The 27416-nt window shown below is 45.3% G+C and overlaps 1 protein-coding gene across 1 annotated transcript in view; it reads right to left on the bottom strand.

Annotated features, from left to right (window-relative positions):
* LOC120999088 (serine palmitoyltransferase 3-like) overlaps positions 1-25759 on the bottom strand; it is an 86507-nt gene extending 60748 nt beyond the window's left edge. Inside the window, exons 1-3 of the mRNA XM_040429960.1 lie at positions 25060-25759; positions 2209-2397; positions 1020-1174 (exon numbers count right to left, since the gene is read on the bottom strand). Of these exons, the coding sequence (XP_040285894.1) occupies positions 1020-1174; positions 2209-2397; positions 25060-25161 (446 nt within the window). The 5' untranslated portion in view covers positions 25162-25759. The remainder of the gene's footprint in view (positions 1-1019; positions 1175-2208; positions 2398-25059) is intronic.
* Between the last annotated feature and the right edge of the window lie 1657 nt (positions 25760-27416).

Raw genomic sequence — 27416 nt, 5'->3', positions numbered from 1 at the left:
AGTAGCGCTTCTCTGAATTCAAGGGATTTATATACACCGACCCAGTGTATTCTGTCTGGTACCCCGGCACATTGGCGTAGTTCCACGTGGGACGCCCAGACTCGCGCGCATACACTGTCCATTACACAGCAGCAGCTAACATATTCACCTGCATTGGCGAGCGCCTGCATCTCAGCACCTGAGCACTTTACTACAGAGCCACGTGGGACGCCATCACATACAGGGCCAGTGATACATCAGCGGACACCGTCTATGAAGACTCCAGGAGAAGTAATAACGGCCAGTACATTGGTGTATGGTGGGATGCCACCAGAGACATACACCTATACTGGTCCGCTCTTTCATATGAATCCCTAAGTACGATATATTATTATGCAAATGTATAGTTCATTAGCCATACATATCAGATTGCGCTATTGGAACGTCTGAAAAACCGGTGGAACACCGATACCAGATTGTCATTACCTGTTACATGGACTAACATTAAACTGGCACTGTGCAATATAACAGACTGGATCAAAATTAGTAGCAAGTTTTATAAAACATTATCAACATTTGGGGAGAGGGACTCTGTACCGGACCATTATTTTAGTTTTTCCTCAGCAACATCCTGGACATTTGGAGATACATCTGAGGATACACGGTTTTTATATCTCTCTATATCTCTATTTTTATTTTATTTTTATGGCTACATGTACTCAGCATATTTCTAGGCATTTTGATACGCGCAATCCTATTTTGGGAGTAACATCCGTAATACTTATGCCCTCTATATTTTATGTATTACTTTCTTCAAATAATAATAAATAGACGATTTTATTCTGGATTTCTGCGTGACTCCAGATACTGAGTGCCGGTCTACATTCCTATCCTTCTATATACCCTCTACTGACTGGGTGAGTCAGACTAGACCTAGAGCACCTATTACATTCCAATCTACAGGTGTAGCCGCCACATTCCTTGTTATATGCAATAGCTTAATTTTCAGCCACAGGTCTATTAAAACTCAGAAAAATCACCTGTAGGACCAGTTGTAGTCATCAGTCACTCTTTCCATGAGATCAAACTGAGAGCCAGGAACACTGCAGATGGGACGGTTCCAATTGTCTCGGACTCTCATGTAGAGATTTCTTGTGTAGAAGTTTTCAAAGTCTTGATAAAGAGGCACAAAGTCCTACCATTGTAAGAAAGTAAAGATCATGACTTTTCTTCACATAGATTGGAGTTATTCACACCGTAGAGATAAAATATTGGGTCGCTATAATGTGAATTAGTAAAATTATAATACAGAGCAGTTCAGTATATTGATTGATAAAATTATAAAATAAGGATATTCTGTATGACATCCATTTTAAGTTTAGTGTATGTGCTGTCCAGAGTTTGCTAAATATTTTACAGGTTATCCAGAGAAATATGTTTTTTTGTAAAACAAATTGGGCAGAATGGGTTAAAAATAACAACCATTATTCATGTCCCCGATCACCCACCACTGCTGTTCTGGTCTGCACTGCTCTCGACGTCCTGGGATTGACACACAAGAAATGACTTGGACTGTCAGCTAAGCCAATCACTGGTGAGGTGGGTCACTGCTGAGACCGGTCATTGGCTCGGTGAGCAGTCCAAGCCATTTCCTGGGTGTCAAGCACATGACCATGACGTGGAGAGCAGTAGGACTAGAGCAGTGTTATGGCAGCAGTGGGTGATCAGTGAGGTGAGTAATGGGGGAGTAGAGTAATGATTCACAAGGTTGTTCGCCTTGGAGCTGACAATCCCTGTGCCCCTGAACATAGAAAACCCTCATTCACATGTTCACGGTCCCACTCCCCCAGGATCTGGAAGAGGCACGGCCAATCACAGGAGTCAGCCTTCACAGGGACTTGAACAGTACATCTTGGATATAACGTATCATTCAAGCTGCTGTGACCACAGATTCCTGCAATTGGCCGCAGTGGTCATGGGACCAAGCCACTTCCATGGCTTTGGTGTATGGGAAATGCCCAGCAACCGAGTAGGGACAGGATCAAGGACAGGCGATGTTTAAGGGCGCAGGTTAGAACCCCCGGGATTGTTGGCTCCAAGGCCAGACAACCCTCTTAATTGCTATTTTTAACCCAATCTGCTCTTTTTTTTTTTATAATTCCGCTTGAAAACCCCCTCTAGTAGAGAGAACAGGTTACCAATCTCTGACATTATGTAGAAAAGTCTTACTTTTTGTTCTTCCCTTTCCTCAGCCATGTGACATTTCTCCAGTCCCCATGCTCTCATGAAATCCCGCAGGTAGCCAAACAATGTGACAACACCAAAACCTATGTAGGTGAGTACTGCAACATACAACGGAGCTTCTTCAAAGGACTCTTTGAACTCTCTTTTGTAAAGATTTCCATTTGCTGTTCCATTCTGTAGAAAAATCACAATTTACTTTGTTTTTTCACAGATTTAATCAATAGTTGCACATAGGAATATATATTGATTGGTACAGGATGGAAGAGAGACAATTTATGGTTAGGCACTAGTAACAATGGGACCATATTGTATATAACAACAGGGGCGTTGCTGTTACACCTAGAAGCTCTGCTCTCTCTGCAACTGCCGCGCTCTCTGCACTTTGATTGACAGGACCAGACATTCTAAATGTCATCACACTTGAACATGAATCAATCTGCTCAGCTCCTCCTGCTCTGCGACATGCTGCCTGCGGACTGCACGGCATTTTCATGGTGATAGGTTCTCGTTAATTAGATCTACATGCCTGTTCAACACTGTCAATGAACACGTACTGTATATCAGTGGTTGCCTGCAGGACAGCAGAGAAACATGGTAGACATAACCTGGCTGTGGAGATCTGACTCTAGAGTGCACAACTAGAAACAGTAATGACTAGCTCAGCACCACAATTGCAAGATTACAATTAGAGATGAGCGAATCGAAGCTGATGAAGTGGAATTCGTTCAGGAAAAATTCTATTCGCACCGAATGCAAATTTCCTAAAATGGCTGCTGCACATGTGAGGACATGGAGAAATGAACTCTGGGAAGGCAGGATCACCCATAATGCCATGCATGCAGCCAATCAGCAGCCAGCCCTGTGATGTCACAGCCCTATAAATAGCGCAGCCATCTTAGATTCTGCCATTCACCAGCGTACTTAGTGCAGGAAGAGACGTCAGCAGGCGCTAGAGACAGTGATAGAAAAAACCTAATTGTTCTAAAAAAAAAAAAAAACGATTTACAAGTATAGGGAAAGGATAGGGAGGAATCAATCCACAGCATTTCTGTTAAACAGGGTTCATTCAGGGAGGCTAGATAATAGGAACATTCCTATTAGGCCTATTGCACACGGACGTTTTTTTTCCCCGTTTACTGGACGTTTTTTGCGTTCCGTATACGGTCCGTATACGGAACCATTCATTTCAATGGGTCCGCAAAAAAAACGGAATGTACTCCGTATGCATTCCGTTTCCGTATTTCCGTTTTTCCGTTCCGTTTTAACATAGAACATGTCCTATTATTGCCCGCAAATCACAGTCCGTGGCTCCATTCAAGTCAATGGGTCCGCAAAAAAACGGAACACATACGGAAATGCATCCGTATGTCTTCCGTTTCCGTTCCGTTTTTTGCTGAACCATCTATTGAAAATGTTACGCCCAGCCCAATTTTATCTATGTAATTACTGTATACTGTATATGCCATACGGAAAAACGGAACGGAAAAACGGAACAGAAACGGAAACACAACGGAAACAAAAAAACGGAACAACGGATCCATGAAAAACGGATTGCAAAACACTGAAAAAGCCATACGGTCGTGTGCAATAGGCCTTACACCTTGCTCCACGGACTGGGTATCCAAATTGCCATTATACAGCTCTGTAACTCCAGCAAACCGTTCTTATTAGGGTGCAAGTGCTGTTTGGTACAGACATTAACAGGGGTTAATACAAGGAAATATTTATACGTCTTATTTGCCCTAGTGCGGTGCAGTTATATGTTCTAAAGCATATTTTGGCTTGTATTATTGGGGAAAAAAAGGGCTTATTAGCCGTTGTGTGGTGAAGTGCGAAAATTACAGCCCTTTTTGTCGTGTATTAGTGGCAAAAGTAAAATATATTTGCTGCTCAGCGGTGCAGTTATCTTTTCTAAAGCCCTTTTTTCCATGTATTAGTGGAAAAAGAAAAAATATATTTGCCGCTCAGCGGTGCAGTTATGTGTTTTAAAGCTCTTTTTTGCGTGTATTAGTGGAAAAGGGAAAAATATCTCTGCCGTATAGCGGTGCAGTGAGATATTTTACAACCCAGTTTGCCGTGTATTACTGGCGAAATACAAATATATTCGCCGTTCATTGTTGCACTTATCTGTTGAAAAGCCTTTTGTGTAAAAATAAAAAAAAATTAGGGCCTAATTGCCGTTCAGAATTGCAGTGCTATATTCTAAAGCCCAGTTTGCCGAGTATTACTGGCGAAAAAATAAATATTCGCTGTTCAGCATTGCACTTATCTTTTGAAAAGCCTGTTGTGTTCTGTAACAGTTTAAAAAAATTAGGGCCTATTTGCCGTTCAGCGGTGCAGTGATATATTCTAAAGCCCTGTTTGCTGTGTATTAGTGGCGAAATAAAAAATATTTGATCTAACATTTGATTATTTGATCTAACAGTATGTCAGGCAGAGAAGTGCCAGGCCCTGCACAGGGGAGTGGCAGAGGCCTAAATATTTCTGGCGCAGGCAGAGGTCACAGCAGAGTAAGGGGCCATGTCAGCAGGGGTCACTTCGAGAGGCCTGAGTGTCAGCTAGCGGTCAAGTCTTGACCAGCAACCCAGCGGTTCTTCAATGGTTGACTATCTTCGACTTCGTCGCAAGTGACATCAGACACCCCCAGCCAAGAGTCAGTGGGTTTGTCAGACACAACCCTTAATTGGCATGGCCTGGGAGCAGGCCCTGTGCCCTCACCTGTTCTCAACCTGCCTCTGTACTTTCTGTTCCCTCACTGCGAGAAGTATTATTTGCTGTAGGCTCTGCTCCACTTTTCAGCGAGTAAGAGCTACTAGAGGACAGTCAGCAGCTACTGCCCAGCCAAGATGTGGAGGAGAGTCGCGTGGGAGCTGGTGTTGAGAGCGGTCAGGCTCCTGATCCAGAGACAGTTGAGGACGACGACGACGACGACGACGACCACACTTGGGAGTCGAGTGACGAAGGGGCTTCATCATCATCGAGAGAAAAGGGTGGCAGCTTGCCCGTGAGCCAGCAAGTCACTAGTGTGGACGGGAGTCAGTGAGGTCAGTATCCAAACACGCCCGGGGTAGACCACCCGCTTCGCGGGAGCCTACCTGCCCGGGAAGTAGCGGTGCAGGGGCTCAAGGAGGCAGCGGCAATAGCAGTCAGTCAGTGCGTAGTGTTGGGGGTAAAATCACCTACTTGGTGGTGTGGCATTTTTTTTTTTTATCCACCGGAGGAGATCAACGTGGCCGTATGTAGAATCTGTGGGCAGAGGGTGAAGCGTGGCCAGGGTGCCAATGTTGGCACTACGGCCATGCATCAACATATGCAGCGTCGTCATAAAGTGGCCTGGGAAAACCGTGGCTCCGATGTGGTGGTCCACCCAATGGCACGCACCCGGTTTCTGGCAGTCAAGGATCTACCACCTCAGCCGAAGGGGGCTGTCTGTCCTTCCCATCATCTGCTGGTCCTGATGCTCCTGCTCCTCCCTCTCCTAGTCACTTATTCCGCCAGAAATCGATCACAGAAGCGATTGCCAAGAGACAACAGTATGCGTGCACTCAACCAACGACGCAGAAGCTGAATGTGCTCCTTTTTAAGTTGCTGGTGCAGTCCCTCCCTTTCCAAGTGATGGACTCTGCACCTTTCAGAGAACTGATGGCTTGTGCCGAGCAGAGGTTGAAAGTGCCAAGCCGTCATTTCTTTGCCAAAAAGGCAGTACCAGCCCTGCACACACATGTAGAACAGAAGGTGGGCCAGTCCTTGAGCCTGTCAGTGTCTGCCAAAGTGCACGGCAGCGCCGACATGTGGAGCTGTAACTAAGGTCAGGGACAGTACATATCCTTTATGGCCCACTGGGTGAATGTGGTTCCTCCACAGCCACACCAGCAACTTGCCCAGGTGACGCCGCTTCCGCCTCCACATTGCCACTCCGTTGGTCCAGCGACAATGTCAAACTGACAAACTGAACTACTATAGAAGCTCTTAGCGCACATATTTGATCAAACGTGTGTCGGGCCCATCTACCAGGTTGACGCTTCCGCAGATGGGTCCCTAACACTAGTATACTGCCTCTCTTTGGACTTACCTAAGCCTACAATATTCAGAGCAGTGTAGGAACCAGCTACATACGTACTCTGCTCAGAAGTCCCAGGTAGATGGGCGTGTTCAGTCTCTTTTTTTTATTTTTTTTATAATCATGTTTGCTTCATGGATATGCACCTGTGATTTCTGAAGGTTCTAGTCTAAATTTTCTTGTAGTATCAATTGAGGGTAGCGCCTCTTTTAGACTGAACACGCCCATATACCTGGGAGTTTTGAGTAGAGTACGTATGTAGCTGGTTCCTACACTGCCCTTAATATTGTAGGCTTAGGTAAGTCCAAAGAGAGGCAGTATACTAGCGTTAGGGACCCATCTGCGGAAGCCACCTTGACGCCTGGTAGATGGGCCCGACACACGTTTGATCAAATATGTGTGCTAAGAGCTTCTATTGACTCATTTATAGTAGGTATCATACCACTTATTTGGAATGACCCCCATTTCTTAGCTCTAATGTTTGTAAGTTTGCTTCATGGATATGCACCTGTGATTTCTGAAGGTTCTAGTCTAAATTTTCTTGTAGTGAACTACTATAGAGGCATCCTATGTAGTCAGTTGGCCGCTGCCTATCTGCGCCATCGTCCATCCTCTCGCAGGTCTGACCAGGGGGGGCCCTTTGCACTTACGTTCCACTGCCATGGCTGTTTCTGGAGGGGTGGGGTGGCAGGAGCAGTGCCAGCTCCATCAGCAGCAGCCTGAGTCTAGAGTCGCTGATGAGCAGCTTTCTTCACCCGCATAGTGAAGAAACTACTCACCAGCAGCTAGACGTAGAGCAGAACCTGAACCAGCAGGTGGTGGCATACTTGGAGTGCACACAGCCAGCCGACATTGAAGATCTGCTGGACTACTAGGCAGCCAAACTGGATTTGTGGCCACAACTGGCCGAGTTTGCCCTGGAAAAGCTGTCCTGCCCGGCCAGTAGTGTGGCATCAGAGCGGGTGTTTAGTGCGGTGGGGCCATAGTTACCCCAAGAAGAACTCGCCTGTCCAGCAAAGATGTGGAGAGACTGACCTTTGTCAAGATGAATCAGGCGTGGATCATCCAAGATTTCATGGCGCCACACCAACACTTTGACAAAAGAGACTGGTTTCTTCTGGCTACCTGCCTCACCTACTATTCTGATGCTGCCACCCACCTCTGATGCCACACATCTGATGCCAAGTGCTTCTTCTTTCACCCACCATCTTCAGCTGGTACTGGTATTGCCACCCACCTCCACACTATGTCACCTTGCCACTCTGTGGCCTCCTCATGCTGCCACCACCTACAGACTCTGTGATTGGGCCAATCTGTGGTCTCCTCATGCTGCTTCCACCTCACCACTATGTCACCTTGCCACTCTGTGGTCTTCTCATGCTGCTGCCGCCTCCACATTATGTCACCTTGCCACTCTGTGGCGTCCTGATGATGCCGCCACCTCCACACTATGTCACCTTGCCACTCTGTGGCCTCCTAATGCTGCCACCACCTACAGACTCTGTGATTGGGCCACTCTGTGGTCTCCTCATGCTGCTTTCAGCTCACTACTATATCATAGGGCCACTCCGTGGACTTCTCATGCTGTTCCCACCCTCCCTTCTTCGTGACTGGGCCACTATTTAGCCTTTTTGGCTTGGCTGACATCATAATTTATTTGACCCTTCCTCTGATCTGTCAGAAGGAAGGTAAAATTAGATGCACAACGGATCCTGTCTGTGTGGCAGCTGTAAGGCCTGTATGGTCCCATCAGAATTGGCTTGTGATTTGGTAGCCAAAAGCAGGAGTGGGTACAAAACACAGAAGACTTGCAAATATTCAGTTTACGTGACATCTCGGTTTTGATCCACTCCTGTTTTTTTTGGCATTAGCATTACTGATGGATTACTGACCAAATGCTGACCGAGTGAAGGCGGATACTCCACAGACAGGATCCGTTTTTTGTGGGTTATTGTTCTGACGGATAAGAAGAAGGGCAAAATAATCAGTGATGTCCACACAAACTTGCTGCTGACACCCTCTCCACTCTGTCGGGAGGCTCTACTTGTATAAGCGTTTAATAGAACAGGTTCTGTAGACATCTATGTGGAATCAGCTGACAACGGTGTAAAAGGAGTGCGCTTCTTCTTGGCGCCAACATCGACCTGTAAGGCTGAGTTCATACTTGAGTTATTTGGTCAGTTTTGGCCCCGTGACTGCCCACATAAGTGAAGTGTGCAGTGATTCTAAGAGCGACGCCTGTCATCTGCATGTAATACGGTCTCACAGTATTATTTTACTACCAAAGCAGACTCCCTATGCGTGTTACTGCAAGGCACAGTGTTCTACACCACTATAAAGGCTCTCTGCAGCCAGGAAATAGCAGTTTTTTAACGTAATTCCGAACCGGCAAATCGATTTTTTTTATTTTTTTTATTTGCTCATCTCTAATCGCAATCAAATAAAGAACCTCTAAAAACCTCTAAATATGTTTGAATGGAAGCATTGTGTAGCCATTACCAACGCACAACTGCTTATTATGTGCAACATCTTATATCTTATATCTTATATTGTTGAAACAAAGGCAGGCATGCAAGAAAAACAAGAATACAGACTTCTGCCCATTTACCCCAATCACATACAAATGCGCATTCTGTATTGTGTCTTTGTTTCATTGCTAGCCCATCCTAAACAAAGCATGCAGTAATGGTTCAATCCCTGTTAGAATAAGCAATCTCTCCCTACTGGAAATGTTTGCATAAAGCCAACAGGGAGTGACCTTGGAGCTGTAGTGCTCCTAGGTCAAAGGCAAAGTCTCTGTGAAACGACTCCATAGGGATCTTGTAGTTATAGGAACCATATAACAACAGGCTTTCTTTAAAATTTTAAGCGTTTTCTGGGCAGTAGAAAAGAATGAAATTGTTGCCTTATGACTCATTGTTAAAGGGGTTGTCCTGGAGTTAGATATTCATGACTTAGTTTCAGGATAGCTTATCACTATCAGATTACTGGGGTCTGACTTCTGTCACCTTAGCACAGTGTTCCTCAACTCCAGTTCTCAGGGCCCACCTGCTTGTCAGCATTTGAGAATATCCCACAGAATTAATACCTTTGGTAAGTCCTGATGCATTGACACTAATTATATCACCTGCTTGGTACTAAGGAAATCCTGGGGACTGGAGTTGAGGAACATTGCCTTAGCAGATCAGCTATTTGAAGGGGTTACCATGCTCAGACGAGTGTTGTGGCTCTTTATATAATGCCAAACACAGCACTGTACATTGTACAGTGGCACTGTTTGGTATTGCAGCTCAATCCAATCCACTCAAATAGAATTGAGATGCAGAAAAGGCATGTAACTGAGTCCTGTAGTCCCTTCCAGCAGCTGATTGGTGAGGAGTCAGGTGTAAGGCTCCCACGCATAAGATATTGACTCATTGTTAAGACAGGTCATTAATATTTAAATGGTCAATAACTTTTCACACAACTTTGCATAAATCAATAGTACAAGCAAATTGACCATAAGAAACTTTGCAATATGTCCCATCAGAGAAATGTCTAGTTCTCATGCAGGCCCGTCGCTAACAGACAGGCAAAACAAGCAATTGCTTGGGGCCCCGAGCTGGCCCGGGGCCCCAAGCAGAGCCGGTGCTTGTTTTGCTTCCTTTAAGGCTGCAGCCGCCTGAGCGCTCTATAGAGAGCCTCAGGCGGCTGCAGCACTCCTGGTTACCTCCCGAGTTCCTCCTCTGCTGACTGCTGCTCTGTAGCGTGGCCGAGCTCTCCTCCTCTACCTCCTGGCTGTCACTCAGTCCGGCCGGGTACCGCGCGGTACAGGAACAGGGGATTCAGTTTCCTGTTCCCGGCCGGACTGACAGGAAGTGTACACTGAGTGCTCACTTCCTTTTAGTCCGGCCGCGGCCGGGAACAGGAAACTGAATCTCCTGACCTGTACCACGCGGTTCCCGGCCGCACTGAGTGACAGCCAGGACTGAAGGTAGAGAGCGAGGAGCTCGGAGCTCGGTCACGCTACAGGGTCCAGGGAAGGAGCCGGAGGACTGAATTAACTTAGGAACTTATCTAAGGTAGGGTAGGGAGTAAAAAAAACAAAAAACAGGGAGGGGGAGAGTAAGTAGGACACAGGGAGGGGGAGGGGGAAGTAAGAACTGGCACTTACATCAATTGAGCGTGATGTTCGCCAGTCTTTGGACATGGAGGACATTGTGATTGCCTTTGCAAAAAACAAGGTTCGCAAACAGCAGTTTTAGATCATTTGCACATGTTTGTAAGAACTGAAAAATGTTAATGTGTGTGTTTTAAGTATGTTGGATTTAGTTATTGTGCACTTTTTTAATGTATATTGGATTGTATGGTACAATGGTGTTTTTTGCAAATGTTCATTTGTTGAAAATGTTCAAATTTCATGCACATTAAATGCAACAGCAGTATTTGCACTGTAAACCTCCTTTTTTATTTATATAAAGTGTGGGTGAACTTAAACTGTATGGCTATACTGTGGTTCCTGTAGGCTTTGTGTGCGTAAGGTGGGGAGGGCGTGGAGGGGGGCCTCCATGTCTATTTTGCTTGGGGCCCCCAAATTCCTTCAAACGGCCCTGTTCTCATGTTATCATCTGTTTACCTCTCCCCCCACCCCTGCTTGCTAAATGCTTTTCTCTTTTAGATATGCATTGAATCCATCCAGGATGGGAGAAGCTCACAAAAGAAATCATATTACACATATCAATACAAGTCTATGGAAGAGCTGAGTGAGACAGGACTCCCCCGAGAACATATGCGGGCTGCCATATTTTTTCACAAGTCCGGCAAGGCACAGGTAAGCCCTTACCTGTGCGCGAGCCGGTCTGAAAACAAGTGCGATCAGCGGGAGCAGGCAGTTCTGAGAACAGCCACTGGGGGCCTTCATCGGGCTGTTCCCGGAACTGCCTGCTCACGGTGACCGCATTTGTTTTCAGGCCGGCTCGCGGCACAGGTAAGGGCTTAACTGTGCCTCGCCGGACTTGTGAAAAAAGATGGCAGCCCGCATATGTTCGCGGGCGAACAATGCGAACTGGCCATCACTGTACGCGAACACTGACCATGGGGCAGCCGCAGCAGATCACGGACCCATTCACTTTAATGGGTCCGCGATCCGCCCGTTCCCGCAAAAAGATAAGACATGTTCTATCTTTTTGCGGAACGGAAGTACGGCATAAAACCCACGGAAGCACTCCGTAGTGTTTACGTAGGGTTCAGTTCCGTCCTTCCGTTACGCACCATTCCGCATCTCCGGATTTGCGAACCCATTGAAGTGAATGCAAGAAAAATGAAATCCACCTCCCAGACGACCATATGAATGCTTTAATGAAAAAACGTGCTAAAATCCGGACATGTACACCAGGTCTACGCGTTTCAGATCAACAAATTCAGATCCTTACTCATGACAACATGATAGTGTAAGACACTGGCCTTAAATAAAGGGGCGGGGCAGGTCAAACATATCAGGTGGACACAATCAACACATAGCTCCACCTCTAACACATAAAAACATATGCTAAAAGAAAAAGAAAAAGAGGAAAGACAAAGGATACAAAGAAAGTATACCACAATCAATAATGCAATATAAGATCATGCCGGCGGTTAAGGCCTGTTGGTACGCAGGTTCCCATAGTAAAGATCTAATAAGATTCTCTGTTTAAAAGAACTCTCCTATGGTCACCTCCACGTTTAGGAAATTTGATCCTTTCCACTCCCTGCACCACAAGGATACTGGTATCACCAGCATGACAATCCGCATAATGTGAACTGACCGCAGAAACATTTTGGGTCAGCGCATGTGGAATGTCAGAAATATGTCGGCAAATTCTAGTTTTAAGGCTGTTAGAGGTACAGCCTATATACTGTAGGCGGCATGTCATCCAGCATACCACAAAACTGATATTGCAGTTGATATATTGTTTCAAAGTAAAGGTTTTTTGATTAGATACAGAGACAACAGTTTGGCCAATTGAAAGGTGCTTGCAACAAGTGCAGATATGATGTCCGCACTTATAGTTGCCTTTAAAAACGTAGCCAGCTCTGCTGTGTCTGCAAATCATCCATGAACAAACTAGGGCTGATACGGTGGCCCAGAGTTGGAGCTCGGCGAGCAATGCATTTAATATTTGAGCTGAGAACATCAGACCACTGCTCGTCCGTACGAAGTAGGGACAGGTTTTTTCTGATAATATGGCAGATCTTGTTAAATTCTGCACTATAGCTCGTAGAAAAAACTGGAGCTCTATTCTTTGGGACTTCACTGTTAAAATTGAGACGACTGCCAGCCCTACTCTGTGGAAACAGTAAATCTATCCGTGGTTTGGACTTAACCTGAGCCGCAGCCTGAGTCAGACTGCTGTTGTGGTACCACGGGCAACAAGGCGCTCAGCAGCTAGATTGAGCTCCTCCCTGAGGCCTGTGTCACTGGAGCAATTCCGTACGTGGCGTTTGAATTCGCCCCAAGGGATATTGGGTACAACATGAGCAGGATGACATGAGGACGCGAATAAAGTACTATTGCCCGCCGTCTCTTTGCGGTAGGTGCGGGTGACTATTTTGGAGTCGGTAATGTTACCCTTCAAAGTCAAGTCCAAAAACGCAATAGATGTGCAGTTAGAATTAAGAGTGAATGTCAGATTCAAAGTGTTATAATTTAGGAACTCCTTCAATATAACGGCCATACCACCGTAATGAGGGGGCCCATATATTGTCATCTGAAAAGAGATAACAGGATTCCCACCACGCCATGTAGATGTTAGCCATGGAGGGCGAGAATTTTGCCCCCATGGAAACACCAGTGCGTTGGAGGAAAAAGCGGTGGTTAAACATGAATACATTGTGTTTAAGTAGAAAAGAGACAACATGTAGTCTTGAAATTCTAAGCTGAAATCAGCATAGGTATTCAGGAACCATCGTAGAGAGACTATAGCTGCATGGTGGGGAATGACAGTATAAAGGGATGTAGCATCCGCAGTTATTCAGACATACTCCGGCTTCCAGGGAAATTGATGAAAGGACTGAAGTACAGTTCTAGTGTCTAGAAGGAAGCCAGGGATAGTCTGGACAAGTGGCTGCAACAAACTGTCAACCCACGCAGACAACCGCTCCGTAAATGAGCCTATCCCGGCTACAATAGGCCGCATGGGTGGGGGGAAGCGTGGTTTGTGGATCTTGGGTAAAGAGTGGAAAATGGGAATGATAGACTGTAAAACATATATAAAATCAGCTTGTTTTTGATCCATAAAACCACTCTTAACCCCCAAGGACAACAAAGAAAGCAGATCCTTTTGGAATTGGGGAGTGGGGTCATGTGACATCTCCAGATATGTGACCGAGTCTCCTAACATTAGAAGATTTTGGGACGCATATATGGAGCGGTCCATGACCACAACCGACCCCCCTTTGTCCGCCTGTTTAAAGACGACATCTTTCATATTTTCAAGCTCCTTTAAAGCCGTTTTTTCAGCAGTAGACAGATTGCAGTTACTATTAAATTTAGGTCGGGACTGACAGTTATCCCTCAATGGAACCAGATCTCGCTCCACTGATTCCTGAAAATGATCAAGAGCCAGAGAGCGAGACTGTATGGGATAGAAATCACGATTGGGAGTTGCAAAATTATGAGAGAAATCAGACACAGACAAGGAGCTGGAAAAGTCCCGATCCTGCTGTAAATGAGAGATGTGGACAAGTTCCTGGAAGGACATATTCATCTGACTTGAAGAAATTGTGGCAGAGGGAGTAGAGGCAGGAACAGAAGTAGCAGGGGAGGATTCACCTGTGTCATTACAAGCAAAATGTTTCTTTAAAAGTAAGGTCCTGAGCTATTCACATCCAACAGGGTCTTGTAGATGTCAAAATGACACGTAGGTGAAAAAGATAGTCCTTTAGATAGAACTTGAATCTGTGATTGGGAGAGTACCATAGAGGAAATATTGATCACTTGAGAAGAAGCTAGATTTTTCTCTCACGCGAGGGGTAACGCCCACCTTTTCTTGCGTCTACGCCCTGCTCGGTGTTTTTTGCTGATTTTCCAGGGCAGGTGGTTTCCTCTGCGGTGACGTGAGGTGTAGATGAAGCGCTGGGACGTACGGTTTCTGACGCTGAGTCGGAGGAGTCGATGTCTGTAGAACTGAAGCTGACTATGGAAAACCTGGACTTCTTTCCTCTGTATATTCTTCTCATGATAGAGCGAGGAGTGTTGGTTTTAGCAGCAGACCAGTTTTAGACATTATGGGTTTTATAATCTTGCATGTCTCTGCCGAATTTATCCTGCTTGATGGCAATCAGACTGTCCTCCATTTTATTTAAATTCAGTTGGAGTTTCTCTTCCAGATCTGAGAAAATGGACGAGTCCGCCAGAGGTGCAATAGAATTTTTTGTAACTCTGATTTCTTCCCGGAGATTAACCAGGGTCTCTTCCTCGTGAGAGATAATCAGTCCCATTAATTTAATGGAACAATCTGACAAAATAGTTTGCCATTTGGTGGTAAAATCCTCAGAATAAGTGGTTGTGGGTTTCTTGTGCAACCTCAGGCCGCGAGGAATCATTCCTCTATCCACATACTTCTTTAATGAGGTTAGATCCCACCAGGTGCGCATTTCACGTGTGAGCAATTTTTCAAGAGGACTCATGTGAATTTTAAGATCCAGAACATTGCGTGAATCCTCATCTTCTATATTGAATATAGCATTGATTTTTTTGAGTCTTTCATCACAATTATCAATGACTCTTAGTGAGGTATGAGACATGTTGGTGGTGTCCAAAAAAATATATATATCCAGCACTGAATATGAACAGAAGAGACCAGGAGCACTACAAAACAGTTCCTGAGTGAGGACAATCAAGAAAGAGGCAGCAGTCGTGAATGGGTCCGCATCCGTGATGCGGAATGCCCATGGAACAGTGCCTGTGTATTGTGGATCGGCAATGCGGTCCGCAATACGGTAACGAGCAGCACACGTGTACAGGAGGCCTATGAGTGAGTAAAAGAAGGTTATGAAGCTGATTCTCCTCTACTTTCTGTGTGCTGTGGATGGCAGCTAGTCATCACCCACCATCTCTGGGAACCTAGACAAGCTGCTAAAAAATACCCGATACATATCATATAGTGGCCAATAATAGTGTTATTTCTCGTGTATGCACACTGTACTATTAATTAATGCAGGGTTTGTTGAAAAGTTAGGTACACTTTAAGTTCTGGAAAACCCCTTTAAAGTTTTCTACGATGTGTCACAGTGCGGTTCACTGTGACGTTTTCCATGTAGGCTGGCTGCATGCACCCTTGCGTACTGGCTGCAGGCTGAATTCCTGTGCAGGCTGGTGGCTTGGGGCTGGGTGCTGGCTGTGGGGTCTGTGAACTTGTGGATGTTGCTATTTCGTGTCAGTCTGTCTGCAGTTTCACGGGTTGGTTGTGCTCTGGCGTACTGGCTGCGGGTGTCTCCGTGTATGCCGGTTGCCAGCGGCAACAGCCTGTGCTGCAGTCTGTCTGTTATGGTCTGTTCTGGACACTGGTTCTGTTGGGGTTAACTCCCCTGTTTTGTGGCTGGGTGGGGCTTCTCAGGTGCCTCGTTTTGCAGCTTTAAGTTCCTGTGAGCTGTGGGGCTTGGGGTCAGTTTGTCCTGTTCAGTTCTTGGTGTAGCTCTTTGCTGCTGACCCAAGGGGTCTTACCATCTGGCCGTTTGTATGGTTCCACCTAGGTTTATATTGTTGTATTCTGTATCTTGTATATGCCATGTCTGTACCTGCCCTGTATTATGTTATGTTCCTGGTCTGTTCCCCGTTCGCCACGCAGTGCGTAACTGCGTCCGAGAGCCTGGCAGAGCTTAACTTCTTCCGATTTATCCTGTCCCATGTCTGTCCTATTGTGTCTCTGGCTTCTGTCCCTGTTCTGTCCATGTCAGTATCTGCTTGTTTTATGTCCGCCTTCGGAAGAGGGTCCCTGGATTCCCCGGAGGGGGAATCGCCATCCATGTGCAGCTCTGCCTGGGACCGCCTAGCTGCTATCGCTTGCAGCGCAGGTAACTGCTTCTGCCTTTGCTATGCCTTGACCATCTGTGGATCTGTATCTGAATCTGTATCAGGTTTTCTGTCTTGTTTGTATCTTCTGCTGGACCAGCTGCCACTGACTCTGTTTACGCTCTGGAGTCGCCCCTGGCAACTACTGTGGCTCAAGTCTATCCTCACCACCAGTGGCGCTAGTGAAGACCTGGTGTTGCTTAGTTACACCCCTCCAGAGTATTGCCAGTCAGTGGCACAGTGGGTACACACCCGCTTGTTCGTTACACGATGGAATATCTTAGGACATATATATTAAATAATTTGGTTTATTTCAAAAGGATATCTGTAGCAACATGTAAGAAAAGTAACTAATGCTATTAATGTGCATTTCCTTCATGTCATGTGGGCACTTTTCTTGTGTCAAGTGCACATTGACAATATGAGAGGTCTATAGGAATGGGGCTCATTTTATTCTATTCCATGGTGCAATCATTGACTCTTTACAGTTTGCATTATTGTCAGCAGGACATCCCTGCTTACACACTGTTTATGTGCTGCTGAGAAATGATGATTTTTATATCTGCATATAAGACGTGAAATGAGTGCTTGGTTGATCAACAGAGCTGTTTACACAGGGCAATGATTGGGAATGATCATCCAGGTAATCGCCGTCCAGCTTAAAATGGCTTTAGAGGCGTTTTCCCAGAGTATAAATTATTAAGGGAAGCCCCCTAGTCTGCATCTTTTTCCTAAAGATTTATACTTATCTACTCCCTGCTGTCTCCTGTTCCTCCATTTTTCAGTCCTCGGCTTATTGTTTTCTAGCTGGGGCATAGACGTGGTCACGTGTCCTGCCATAGTGGTTATATGTCACTTGGGACACTTAACTAAAGCAATGCATGTGGCATTGTCCTTGCCCTGGCCAGAAGACAACTGGAGAAAAGGAGATGAAGGAATGGAAGCCAGTGTATAGGACCAGGCAGCAGGGAGTGTATAAAGTGGTTGTGTCATCACAGACTTTGATGGCATAAGACTAGGATATACCACAAAGTCAGATAGATGCAGGTCTCACTTCAGGGACCTGCACCTATCTCCAGAATGGGCCCCCCGAAAGTGAAGGAGAACAATATCTGCATTTTTTGTGGCCCCTTTGAAATTAAAGGGTCTGCACGGGCACCATCCGTGCGGCTGCCACAGATGGGTCTAGATCCATTTAACTAGAATAGGTCCATGATCTGTCCACACCGCAAAAAAGTAGAACAGGTTCTATTTTTTTGCAGTGCGGAGGCACGGAGAGGAACCCCGCGGAAGCACTCTCTGTAGAAGTAAATAAGTCTGCATCCGTAATGCAGTGCAAAAACGGCCGGGGCCCGTATATTGCGGATCTGCGGTTTGCGGGCCGAAATATGGGCATGGCCGGGCAACGGTCGTGTGCATGAGGCCTAAGTCTGATATTGCTGTATTGACCACCACAGCTAGATCTGCACTCCTGAAACCTGTATGCTTGATAAGTGTGCTATTTCACTAAGGTAGATCTGTAATATGATCATTATGAAACTCCTCAGTAATACCCATTATTTCACAGAGGCTTATATTTGGAAAATGTTGAGGCCGCAGCTTGTAGTAGAATCTTATTAAAAGATATCTTCTGTGGTGCACTAGAATACATAGTAAATCTACGTCATTTCATTTCTTAAAATGTATTTAGCCACAATGTACTAAACTTGTCCTCTAGGTAATTACTCACACACATCAGATTCCTTGGATGTTCAACCTCACGGTGACAGCAATACTGTGCGGGTTAATCAGTGACTATGCTGAAGTCACTCACCTCCTGACATACTGTATGCCGTATGAGATCATGCATGAGTAAAGAACGGATTTTCTCTCTAGATAAATACTGGGTGATCAGGGAGCGGCAGAGAATGACTGAACCTCCCTTTACTATTGTGGTGTAAAAACTGATAGATATATTTCACAACTCAAGTACGTCCTCATTCACATCTCCGTTTGTGGATTCAGTAGGCTGGATCATCACCGGGATCCCATTGCAGTCAATGCGGATCTAACGGTGAAGTAGAGGATCTGGCAGTCTGCTCTGTTCCGGAACAGCCTGCCCGAACCACAAATGGAGATGTGAACGAGGCCTTAGTGATGACATATGGCAAGGATGTGTCATCTCTTAAAGGGGTATTTTGGTTATATTAAGTTATCCTGTATCTACAGGATAGGGGATAATTATTTGATTGGTAGGTGTCCTACTGCTGGGATCCCCACCGATCACGAGAACTGTGGCCCTATGGAGATCCTCAAAATTATTAGAGTGGCATGTATGAATGAATGGAGCCGCTGCGCTCATACCCGACCAGCCACTGAATTAATTTCTGGTACAGCTGAGTACAGTGCTTGGATGTTACCCCATAGAAATGAATGGAGCAGCTGCGTTGATGCCAGATTGGCCACTCCATTAAAGGGGCTCTCTGGAAATTAAGAAAAGAAAATTACTGAAAATACTTAAATATTACTTTATTATAAATATATTCCCAAATACCTTTCATTATTTATATAGGCTGAATACAGATGATAAGATCTTCAGCTGAATCTCTGTAGGAATGGAGTTCATGAGGAGACATGAAGTAGAGAGAGGAAGTGGGGGTATGGCTACGGTGGCCATTTTATTTCTCCTAATGATAGGACCCCCTCTGATCTAATAGTTATCCCCTACCATGTGGATAGGGGCTAACTTAATATAACTGGAATATATTTCATGGGAGTCTGATTCCAGTGATCCATAGAATGCAGGAGGTGCAGCACTCTTTTAATGTCCGGCTGAAACAATACACAACGGCATCCGTGTAGTTACAAGGTTTCCAGGTTACTGAATACTTTGCCCTGAAGGATTATGCAGATACAAACTGTAGATTACAGCTATTGTTAAGAGGCTTGGTGCCTTTAGCATCAAATGTAGTATACTTTTTAGCGCACAGGGCAGTACAGTTACTTACCAATGAAGTACACAGAATTTTATCAGGGGTGGAAGGACATTGAGGTTCTATGCAAAATTCCTTTATGCTGTGCCATTAAAGGGCTAGTCTTATTTTATACATTAAAGACATATATGGTACATTTCCCTTGTGCCATAAGAATATTGTATCGAAAAAATCTTTACCCAGGCATTCGCCAAATCGTCGCCGACGGCTGTAGCCACAAACCTGCACATTAGATTCCTTACTGTTCTCCTAAACTTATAGAACAGTTTTGGGCAAGCCCAGGAGCCGGACTGTGGTGAGTTACTGCTCACTTCTGCATACATAATAGAAGCTCAGATCCAGACTTGTGAAAAATGCCTGTCCTTGTACTTTACAGGACGGCTTCAGGCTTGTAGACAAGGGATTTTTGGGGGAGGCTTCTTTTTTGTCAAGCAACACTTTTTCCAGACACTTTTTTTTCCCTATGGAGAAGTCTATGGGAAAACATTACACCCATAGCTTACTATAGTTTCAAAAAACACCAAAAGGAGCAAATAAAACAAAACATTTTAATATCTGGCCAGGTCTTTTTTTTTTAAGCAAAAAGACAAAAAGGTGGCATTTGTCAAAAAGATTAAAAAAAAAAAATAGTGTGAAACTGGCCTAATGTGTCCGGCTGAAATTTTCAATTCTCTTTTTTAATTTATAATATATATTTTATATATATATATAACAAGTGTGTGTGTGTGTGTGTGGGGGGGGGGGGGGGGTGTAGAAGAAGAGATGGTGCTCATACGAGCACTATTTCCTCTTTAAGATTACACTATGTGCTGTCTCGTATGCAGTGGCGCAGCAGTGTAATTACAAGTGCTCGTCCCATTCAAGTGAATGGAACAAACACTTAATAGCACTGCGCTGCTGAGACTTCCAAGGCGACGTGAAGAAGAATTAGTACTCGTAACAGCGCCGCCTGCTCTTTAAACAGCTGATCTACAAGGGATGCCAGGAGTCAGACCCCACCGATCAGATATTGAGGACCTCTCTGGAGGAAAGGTCATTAATATTACTGGCTGCACAACCCCTTTTAAGGGCTACTTCACACAAAGTTCTGGTTCCAAAAGAAAAAAAGGCGTTTTTGCAGCATTTTTAAGATGTTTTTCAGGTTTTTTTTTGTCTGTATAGTATGTTTTTGTTTGTAAGTCAATGTCCCTCCATGTCACTTTCTCTGTAAAGATTTTTTGGAAAAAAACACTGATATATATATAAAAAAAAAAAAATATCATGCAAAAACGCTGTTAAACACCAGAGCATGCTACGATTTGAGAAAAAAAGCCATTGATCCAAAAATGTACCTCAAGAGTAAAACAAATGAAACAAAAAAAATGCAACGTCCAGAACTGTCTTTTTTTGCCTATAAAAAGGTTGAAAAAACGGCAGCAAAAACGACAGTATGCCTTAAAAACTGAAATACACTACAACAAAAATGTTAAAACCTATGCGTGTCATCAGCCGTCGGGTCCATTCAGATGTCCGTTAGTGTTTTGCGGTCTGCAAAACACGGATACCGGCCTGTGTGTATTCGGCATTTTGCAGACCACACATTGCTAGCCCCATAATAGAAAATGCCTATTCTTGTCCGCGATTGCGGGCAAGAATAGGATATGCTGTACCTTTTTTGCGGGGCCGCGGAACGAAAATACGGATGCGGACCGCACACTTATTTTTTGTCCATGTCCGTTCCATCTTTCTTGCGACCTGTATGCGGAATCATTCATTTCAAAAACGTAAATGACTCCGTTTGCATTCCGTATCCGTATGTCCGCAAGTCCGTTCCGCAAAAAAAAAATAGTTAAAAAAATGTTCACTGTTACAATGGATCCGCAAAAAAAACAGATGTAACACGGACGTCACACGGATGTTATTATATCCCATTTACTTGGACAACCCCTTTAAGGCAATAGATAATAGCAGGGAGAGTGATAAGAGTGACAGGATGTGCAGTTAGCTCTCCATGGTGACAGTACACAATACTCAGACACAGGAGGCTTTGAATCAGCCATTATGTTCAGGGGCAGTGTTATGTATGTGGCTGGGTAACCCTTTGAAGGAATTTTCCAGGAGTTCAATAGTCAACGCTGCGGCCTCTTTCCTAGGCCAGTGACATCACAGTCAACAGTCACATTGCCTATATGCTGCTATGGACCTGGTGAAAGGATCTGGGATGCAATACCAAGCACAGGCACTGTACAATGACGCTGTGCTTGGTATACTGTGAGGAGGCCACAGCACCCTTCAAACAGCTGATCGGCCGGGGTGCCAGGAGTCTGAATCCCACTGATCAGATAGTAATGAGCTATCCTGAGGATAGGCCATCAATACTGAACTCCTGGAAAATTCCTTTAAGGGCTTGTTCACACGTACCCGTGCTGTGGACTGCAAATTGCGATCCGCAATGCACGGGCACTGACGGTGGCCCAGCCGCATGGGGATCGCGGACCCATTAACTTGAATGGGTCCGCGATCCAGCAGTTCCGCAAAAAGATAGAACTTGCTCTATCTTTTTGCGGTGCGGAGGCACGGAACAGAACCCCAGGAAGCACCCCGTAGTGCTTCCGTAGTGTTCAGTTCTGTTCTTCCGTTCCGCATCTCCAGATTTGCGGACCCATTGATGTGAATGGGTCCGCATCCGTGATGCGGAATGCAAATGCGGTCCGCAATACGGCAACGGGCAGCACTCGTTTGTGTGAATGAGCCCTAACCTAGCCCATATTAGGCCCGGCAGTCTGTTCCGGCAGAGAACAGCCTGCCTTAGTTCTCTGGATTAAGCCTGTCTGCCTCATTGACTATAATGGGGTCTGGTGGAGATCGAGCTGGGATTCAGACGGACAAATATAATACATGTGGTTTTTGTCATGGTTTCTTTTAGTTTTTTGATGCGTGTCCATAACAATATTTACTGCAAACTTCTCTGCTGTGTCTTCCCTCTCGTGTGGAGGATGTAGCATTAAAGGGACTGGCGACTTATTTCCATCTGATCATCTGTTCTAACCTCTTCATACTATACCACGCACAGCACCATCCATTGTATGGATGTATGGGACTGGGCTGCATAAATGCCACGTGACCGATGAACGCAACGTTTCACTGGTCTAGGAAGAGGCCGCAGCGCTTACCGTAGCACCACAGCCTCTTCAAACAGGTGACAGGTGGGGATGCCAGGAGTAGGACCTCCACAGATCTGATATTAATGAGCGCTTCTGAGGACGGGTGATCAATGTTGTAAGGGGGGGTCCAGAAGTAGGGGCAACACAAGTAGGCAGGGTCAACAATACCATAGCACAAAATACTGCCACAGCAGAACCACATACCTCAGCGCAGCAAAATGTATTGGCCCAAAAGCTGTCCCTCTGTGGTGGCCACCAATAGCTGCCATTTTCTGTCACCTCTGGTTAAGATATAGAGCAGGGGTCTCAGGAGGCGACATGTGCGCCACAGCAGTTGAATTCAGGAGGGCATGTGTGGCCGCTGGTCGGGTACATGAGTAACTGATTCTCACAGCTTTAATTACTGCTGAGAGCTCATTATGTAACCGGCCAGCGGCAGAGATGGGGGCTTGGGCGGCCTCCTGGGCATCAGCCCACCGGGAAATTTCCCTGTAATGTCTATGGCCAATCCGCCCCTGGTTGTACAGTAGCTATCACCCAGAATGTATCAGAAATGTTAATAAAGTAAATAAGTGTGCTGTGACTCGACATAAAAAGAAATGTTTGCTTTATTGTAATGTATCACTGATCTCCGTGATGCCAGAAATGTGATCTGAAGCCTGCTTAATGCTAAAGGTAAATTCAGGTAAAGGGCGCTTTCTAAAAGATGGCTGTTAAAAATGGCCCCTTCAATTGTATGGGGGCCGTTGGTATATAACATTTCCTATTTTTCACAGGCCGTTAAAAAAAAAAATGGCCATGCGAATTGACCAATAGACATCAATGGTTCTAAAAACAGCTGTTAAAAAAAGACTTTTTTTTTTTTTTTTTACTGTCTAGCGAATGTAAAATTAGTGACCACTCCATTGATCTCAATGAGACTTGTGGAAATCCATGCGATTGCCAAGAAAACCATCCCATTCAGATGAATAGAAATTATTTCTGTGACAAGGGCAATTTCACGTGAGTGTATTCAGTGCGAGAAAGACGCTCAGTGTGACAGCAGTATTTCCCAGACTGACCACTGCTCCTGTGACATGAACTCACGGCATTGTGAATTCCAGTCTGACTGCAGCTGTACTGAATTGTACTGACAGCATTATGCGAGTACAATTCAGAATAGCTGAGGTTGGCCAGGAACACGCATCATTAGAATTCATTATAATGCCACAGGTTCGTGTCCCAGAAACAGAGTTCAGTCTGGGAAATACTGCTCCATCGGGAGACAGGATGATGATAATGTCTGTAAAGCGCTGCAGAGCAGGTCAGCACTATATAAGTGAGCCAAGTAATAAATAATGAGGCCTTAGGGCCATAATTTCTGTCCACATCCGATACGCATTTTTAGCGGATTGGATGCAGACCCATTTGTTTCAATGGGGCCGCAAAAGATGCAAACAGCACACTGTGTGCTGTCTACATCCACACATCCGTTGTGTGCCCTGTAAAAAAATAAATAAATAATAGAATAGCTCCTATTCTTGCCCGTTTTGCGGACAAGGTTAGGACATTTCTAAAGAACTTAAAAAATAAATGGCGACATGCACTCGGCCGGGATCTGTGTTTTGGACATGATTTGATGACAGCAAAACAATTACGGCCCTGTGCATGAGCCCTTAGGCTTGGGCTACATGGCGACATTGCATCTAATACCGCAACGCGACAATTACAGAAAATCCAACACTGGTGGATTTTCTGTCACTTGCTGCTTTGCCATCATAGACCACCACTTTTCAGCGACTTGGCTGTTTCTTTACAGCAAAATCACAGCTCTAAATCCTCGTGCCGGTTTTTGGAGTCCGCAAAAAAACGGAAGCCGCCGGTGTGCCTTCCGCAAATTTGCGGAACGGAACTGGCAGCCCATTGTAGACATGCCTATTCTTGTCCGCAAAACGGACAAGCATAGGACGTGCTATTTTTTTTTTGTGGGGCCACGGAACGGTGCAACGGATGCGGGACAGCACACGGAGTGCTGTCCGCATCTTTTGCGGCCCCATTGAAGTGAATGGGTCCGCACCCGAGCCGCAAAAAAACTGCGGCTTGGATGCGGACCCGTAAAACGGTCGCGTGCATGAGGCCAAAATTAGTTGTGCAACAAATCGCACAAATATTTCTGGTCATGCAACTTTTCGGAGACTTGCTGTCAACTGACACATATCGCCGTAACGATTCCTAATGAGATGCAGATTACAACACAATCGCAGTACGTGTCAAAGGGTTTACATTTACTTCCTCATCCCACCAGAAGTTCCTCTAATTCAGCACAACCCTTCCCGTCACCTCTCCAGATAGAACTTATCTTCCAAGTGAAGCCGTAGACGTGAATCCCAAAAGTAGCATGTGCCAGGGGCAGGAGAATAAGGACCTAGTATAAGGTCCCTTTAATCTGAGACTTACAAGGAGCTTTCACAACAAAGTTAGCCGGTCATATGTGAGGTTAGAGGAGATCCAGCTTAAATTAACTGGGAACGACTGCGGTGACTGATAATGCCTCTACACCCTTTCATCGCCGGTCATGATTTCAGAAGTATACACGCCCGGGATACAGGATTGTACATTGACCCGTTAATAAGCACACTTGTTATCACTTACCTGTAGTGTTTTATGAAATCCGTTCTTCTTGGTTATTCCATTTAGATGATTTTGGTGCTGTTTGTGCGTCCCATTACAGTGAGCGAACTTGGGCTGAGCCATCGGACAGATCTACACCGCACTCAGTTACATAAAGCGACAGAAAACACAGTCAGCCACAGGTAGTCAACCAGTCAGCCAGGTTTATCCAGGGAAAGGGTGTGGTAGCATGGGGAGGAGGAAGCCGGCTAGCCCTTCCTTATCTTAGGTCTCACTCCTTAAAATCAACTGTCACCTTTGTACACCTTCAGACCTCTCTGCATATGAAAAGAATTTTGTGTGGCAACAGGTTGACTTCATGCGCTGCTGTGTCATGTCCCTCTAGATTGGGAGGGTTGCTAAACAACAGGCACTTGTAAGGAGCCCTGAAGACTGCTGGAAGAGTGAAGGAGAGTGATTTAAAGAGACACAGCCCTCATGCTTTCTGTGCAGTGACAGAACTTGCAGCCTAAGTTATTAGCCTAGATAACTATGCATTAGAGCTAATCATTTACTACTGGAGAACTAAATGTTCACCTCATACTATGGATATTAGGCAGAAGGACCAGGTTCACTCAGGGAAGCAGCAGTAGTCGCTGAGAACTACATCACTTATGCACAGGAACAGGAATCACGTGCAGTGATTTATCACTAGGCTAAGCCATTGCTTTATAAAAGTGGAGATCCTAACCCCCGGGACTTCAACCATGCTGAGAATATAGGGGCACATTTATCAAGTTCGCCTGTTTTTGGTCATAAATTATTATTTTTTTTTTTTAAAGGGAACCTGTCACCGGGAATTTGGGTATAGAGCTGAGGACATGGGTTGCTAGATGGCCGCTAACACATCCGCAATACCCAGTCCCCATAGCTCTGTGTGCTTTTATTGTGTATAAAAACCGATTTGATACATATGTAAATTAACCTGAGAGGAGTCAGAGCTTGAAAATATGACTCTTCTCTGGTCACACAAGTAAGATAGGACTCTTTTATGTTAAATAGTTAAGGCTGCGTGCAGCCTGTAATTGTGGGAGGGGCCAGGTCCCCCTTCTTAAACCCCCTCGTCCAGCTCACCTCACCGCGCCCGCCTACTCGTTCTCCCCCCCCCTTTCCCACCCCTTTCTTTCTACTCTCCCTAGGGTTGGCCCTCTTTTAGGCAGGCCCACGTCCCGTGGCTGCAGGCACACACCAGCCACTGTTAGGGCCCCCTCCTGTCACCTTACTGACCGTGGCCGCGGCCACAATTTGCATATGTATCAAATCGTTTTTTTTTTTACACAATAAAAGCACACAGAGCTATGGGGCCTGGATATTGCGGATGTGCTAGCGGCCATCTAGCAATCCTGGTGACAGGTTCCCTTTAGGAGCATTTATTAAAAGTTGCACAACCGTTGGTGAATTAGACTAGGCGTATTTTTAGGTAATTTTCTGACGAGCGAGTGTCATGCTCTGGACTTGCAGCACAGTTCCCGTCCTTAGCTTCCAGCACTGCCGAGGTCGCACGTGGTACAGCTACATCCCAGCCACACACAGCTGGTCAATGTGCCCGAACTCCAACTGTGCAGGTTACCCCATTCTCTGAATCAGCTCGTTTCCTTCAAAGGATCGGTGGGAATCCCACCGATCATAAATTGATACCATAACAAAGCAATTCAGCCTTTCTTCAGATGTTTTCTTTTCCTTAAAGGGGTTGGCCCATCTTGGCCTTTCATGGCCAATATGGGACTAACCTACAGTTACAGAAACAGTGTAACTTGCTCTGCTACTCTGTAGCATAGCTCCCATTCACAGCTATGGGATTTACAAAAAACAGTGGAGCACTGATCACCTTTTCCATAAACCTAGCCACCCCAGGCCATGAAAGGCCAAAATGGGACAACCCATTTAAGGCTAGGTCTACAAAGCGGTATAATAACAAGGATGTTTTTAGCGGCCTATTGCTGTGGGTTGGTGCTCTGTCTGGAGTGGCTCACCCAGTCACTAAAAGCATATAAAGGACAACAGGCAGGCACTCACCATCTGACTCAACACAGGCAATCAATTAAAATACGCATTTTATTCTAATATAAATTATTTAAAAAGACCAAAAACATATAGTGAGGATATATAAGACCAATTATTATTCTATTGGACTCCTCCAATCTTTCTTTTGTTAAATCGTGGTTGGAGGAGTTTGGCACTATTATAGAAAGATCCTATCCCTTGAAGTGAGTGGGTTTTGGTGGGTAGTCTCAATGATGCCAAGTAATGCCAGACACGTTTTGAGGTGCTCCAACCTCTTCCTCAGTGGCAATCCTTGGCATCATTGAGACTACCCACCAAAACCCACATTGTCTCAC

This window comes from Bufo bufo, chromosome 4, assembly GCF_905171765.1.
Source record: "Bufo bufo chromosome 4, aBufBuf1.1, whole genome shotgun sequence".
Classification (NCBI taxonomy): domain Eukaryota; kingdom Metazoa; phylum Chordata; class Amphibia; order Anura; family Bufonidae; genus Bufo; species Bufo bufo.
Note: the sequence above shows the minus strand (reverse complement) of the source record. Positions and strands in the feature narration are given on the sequence as shown.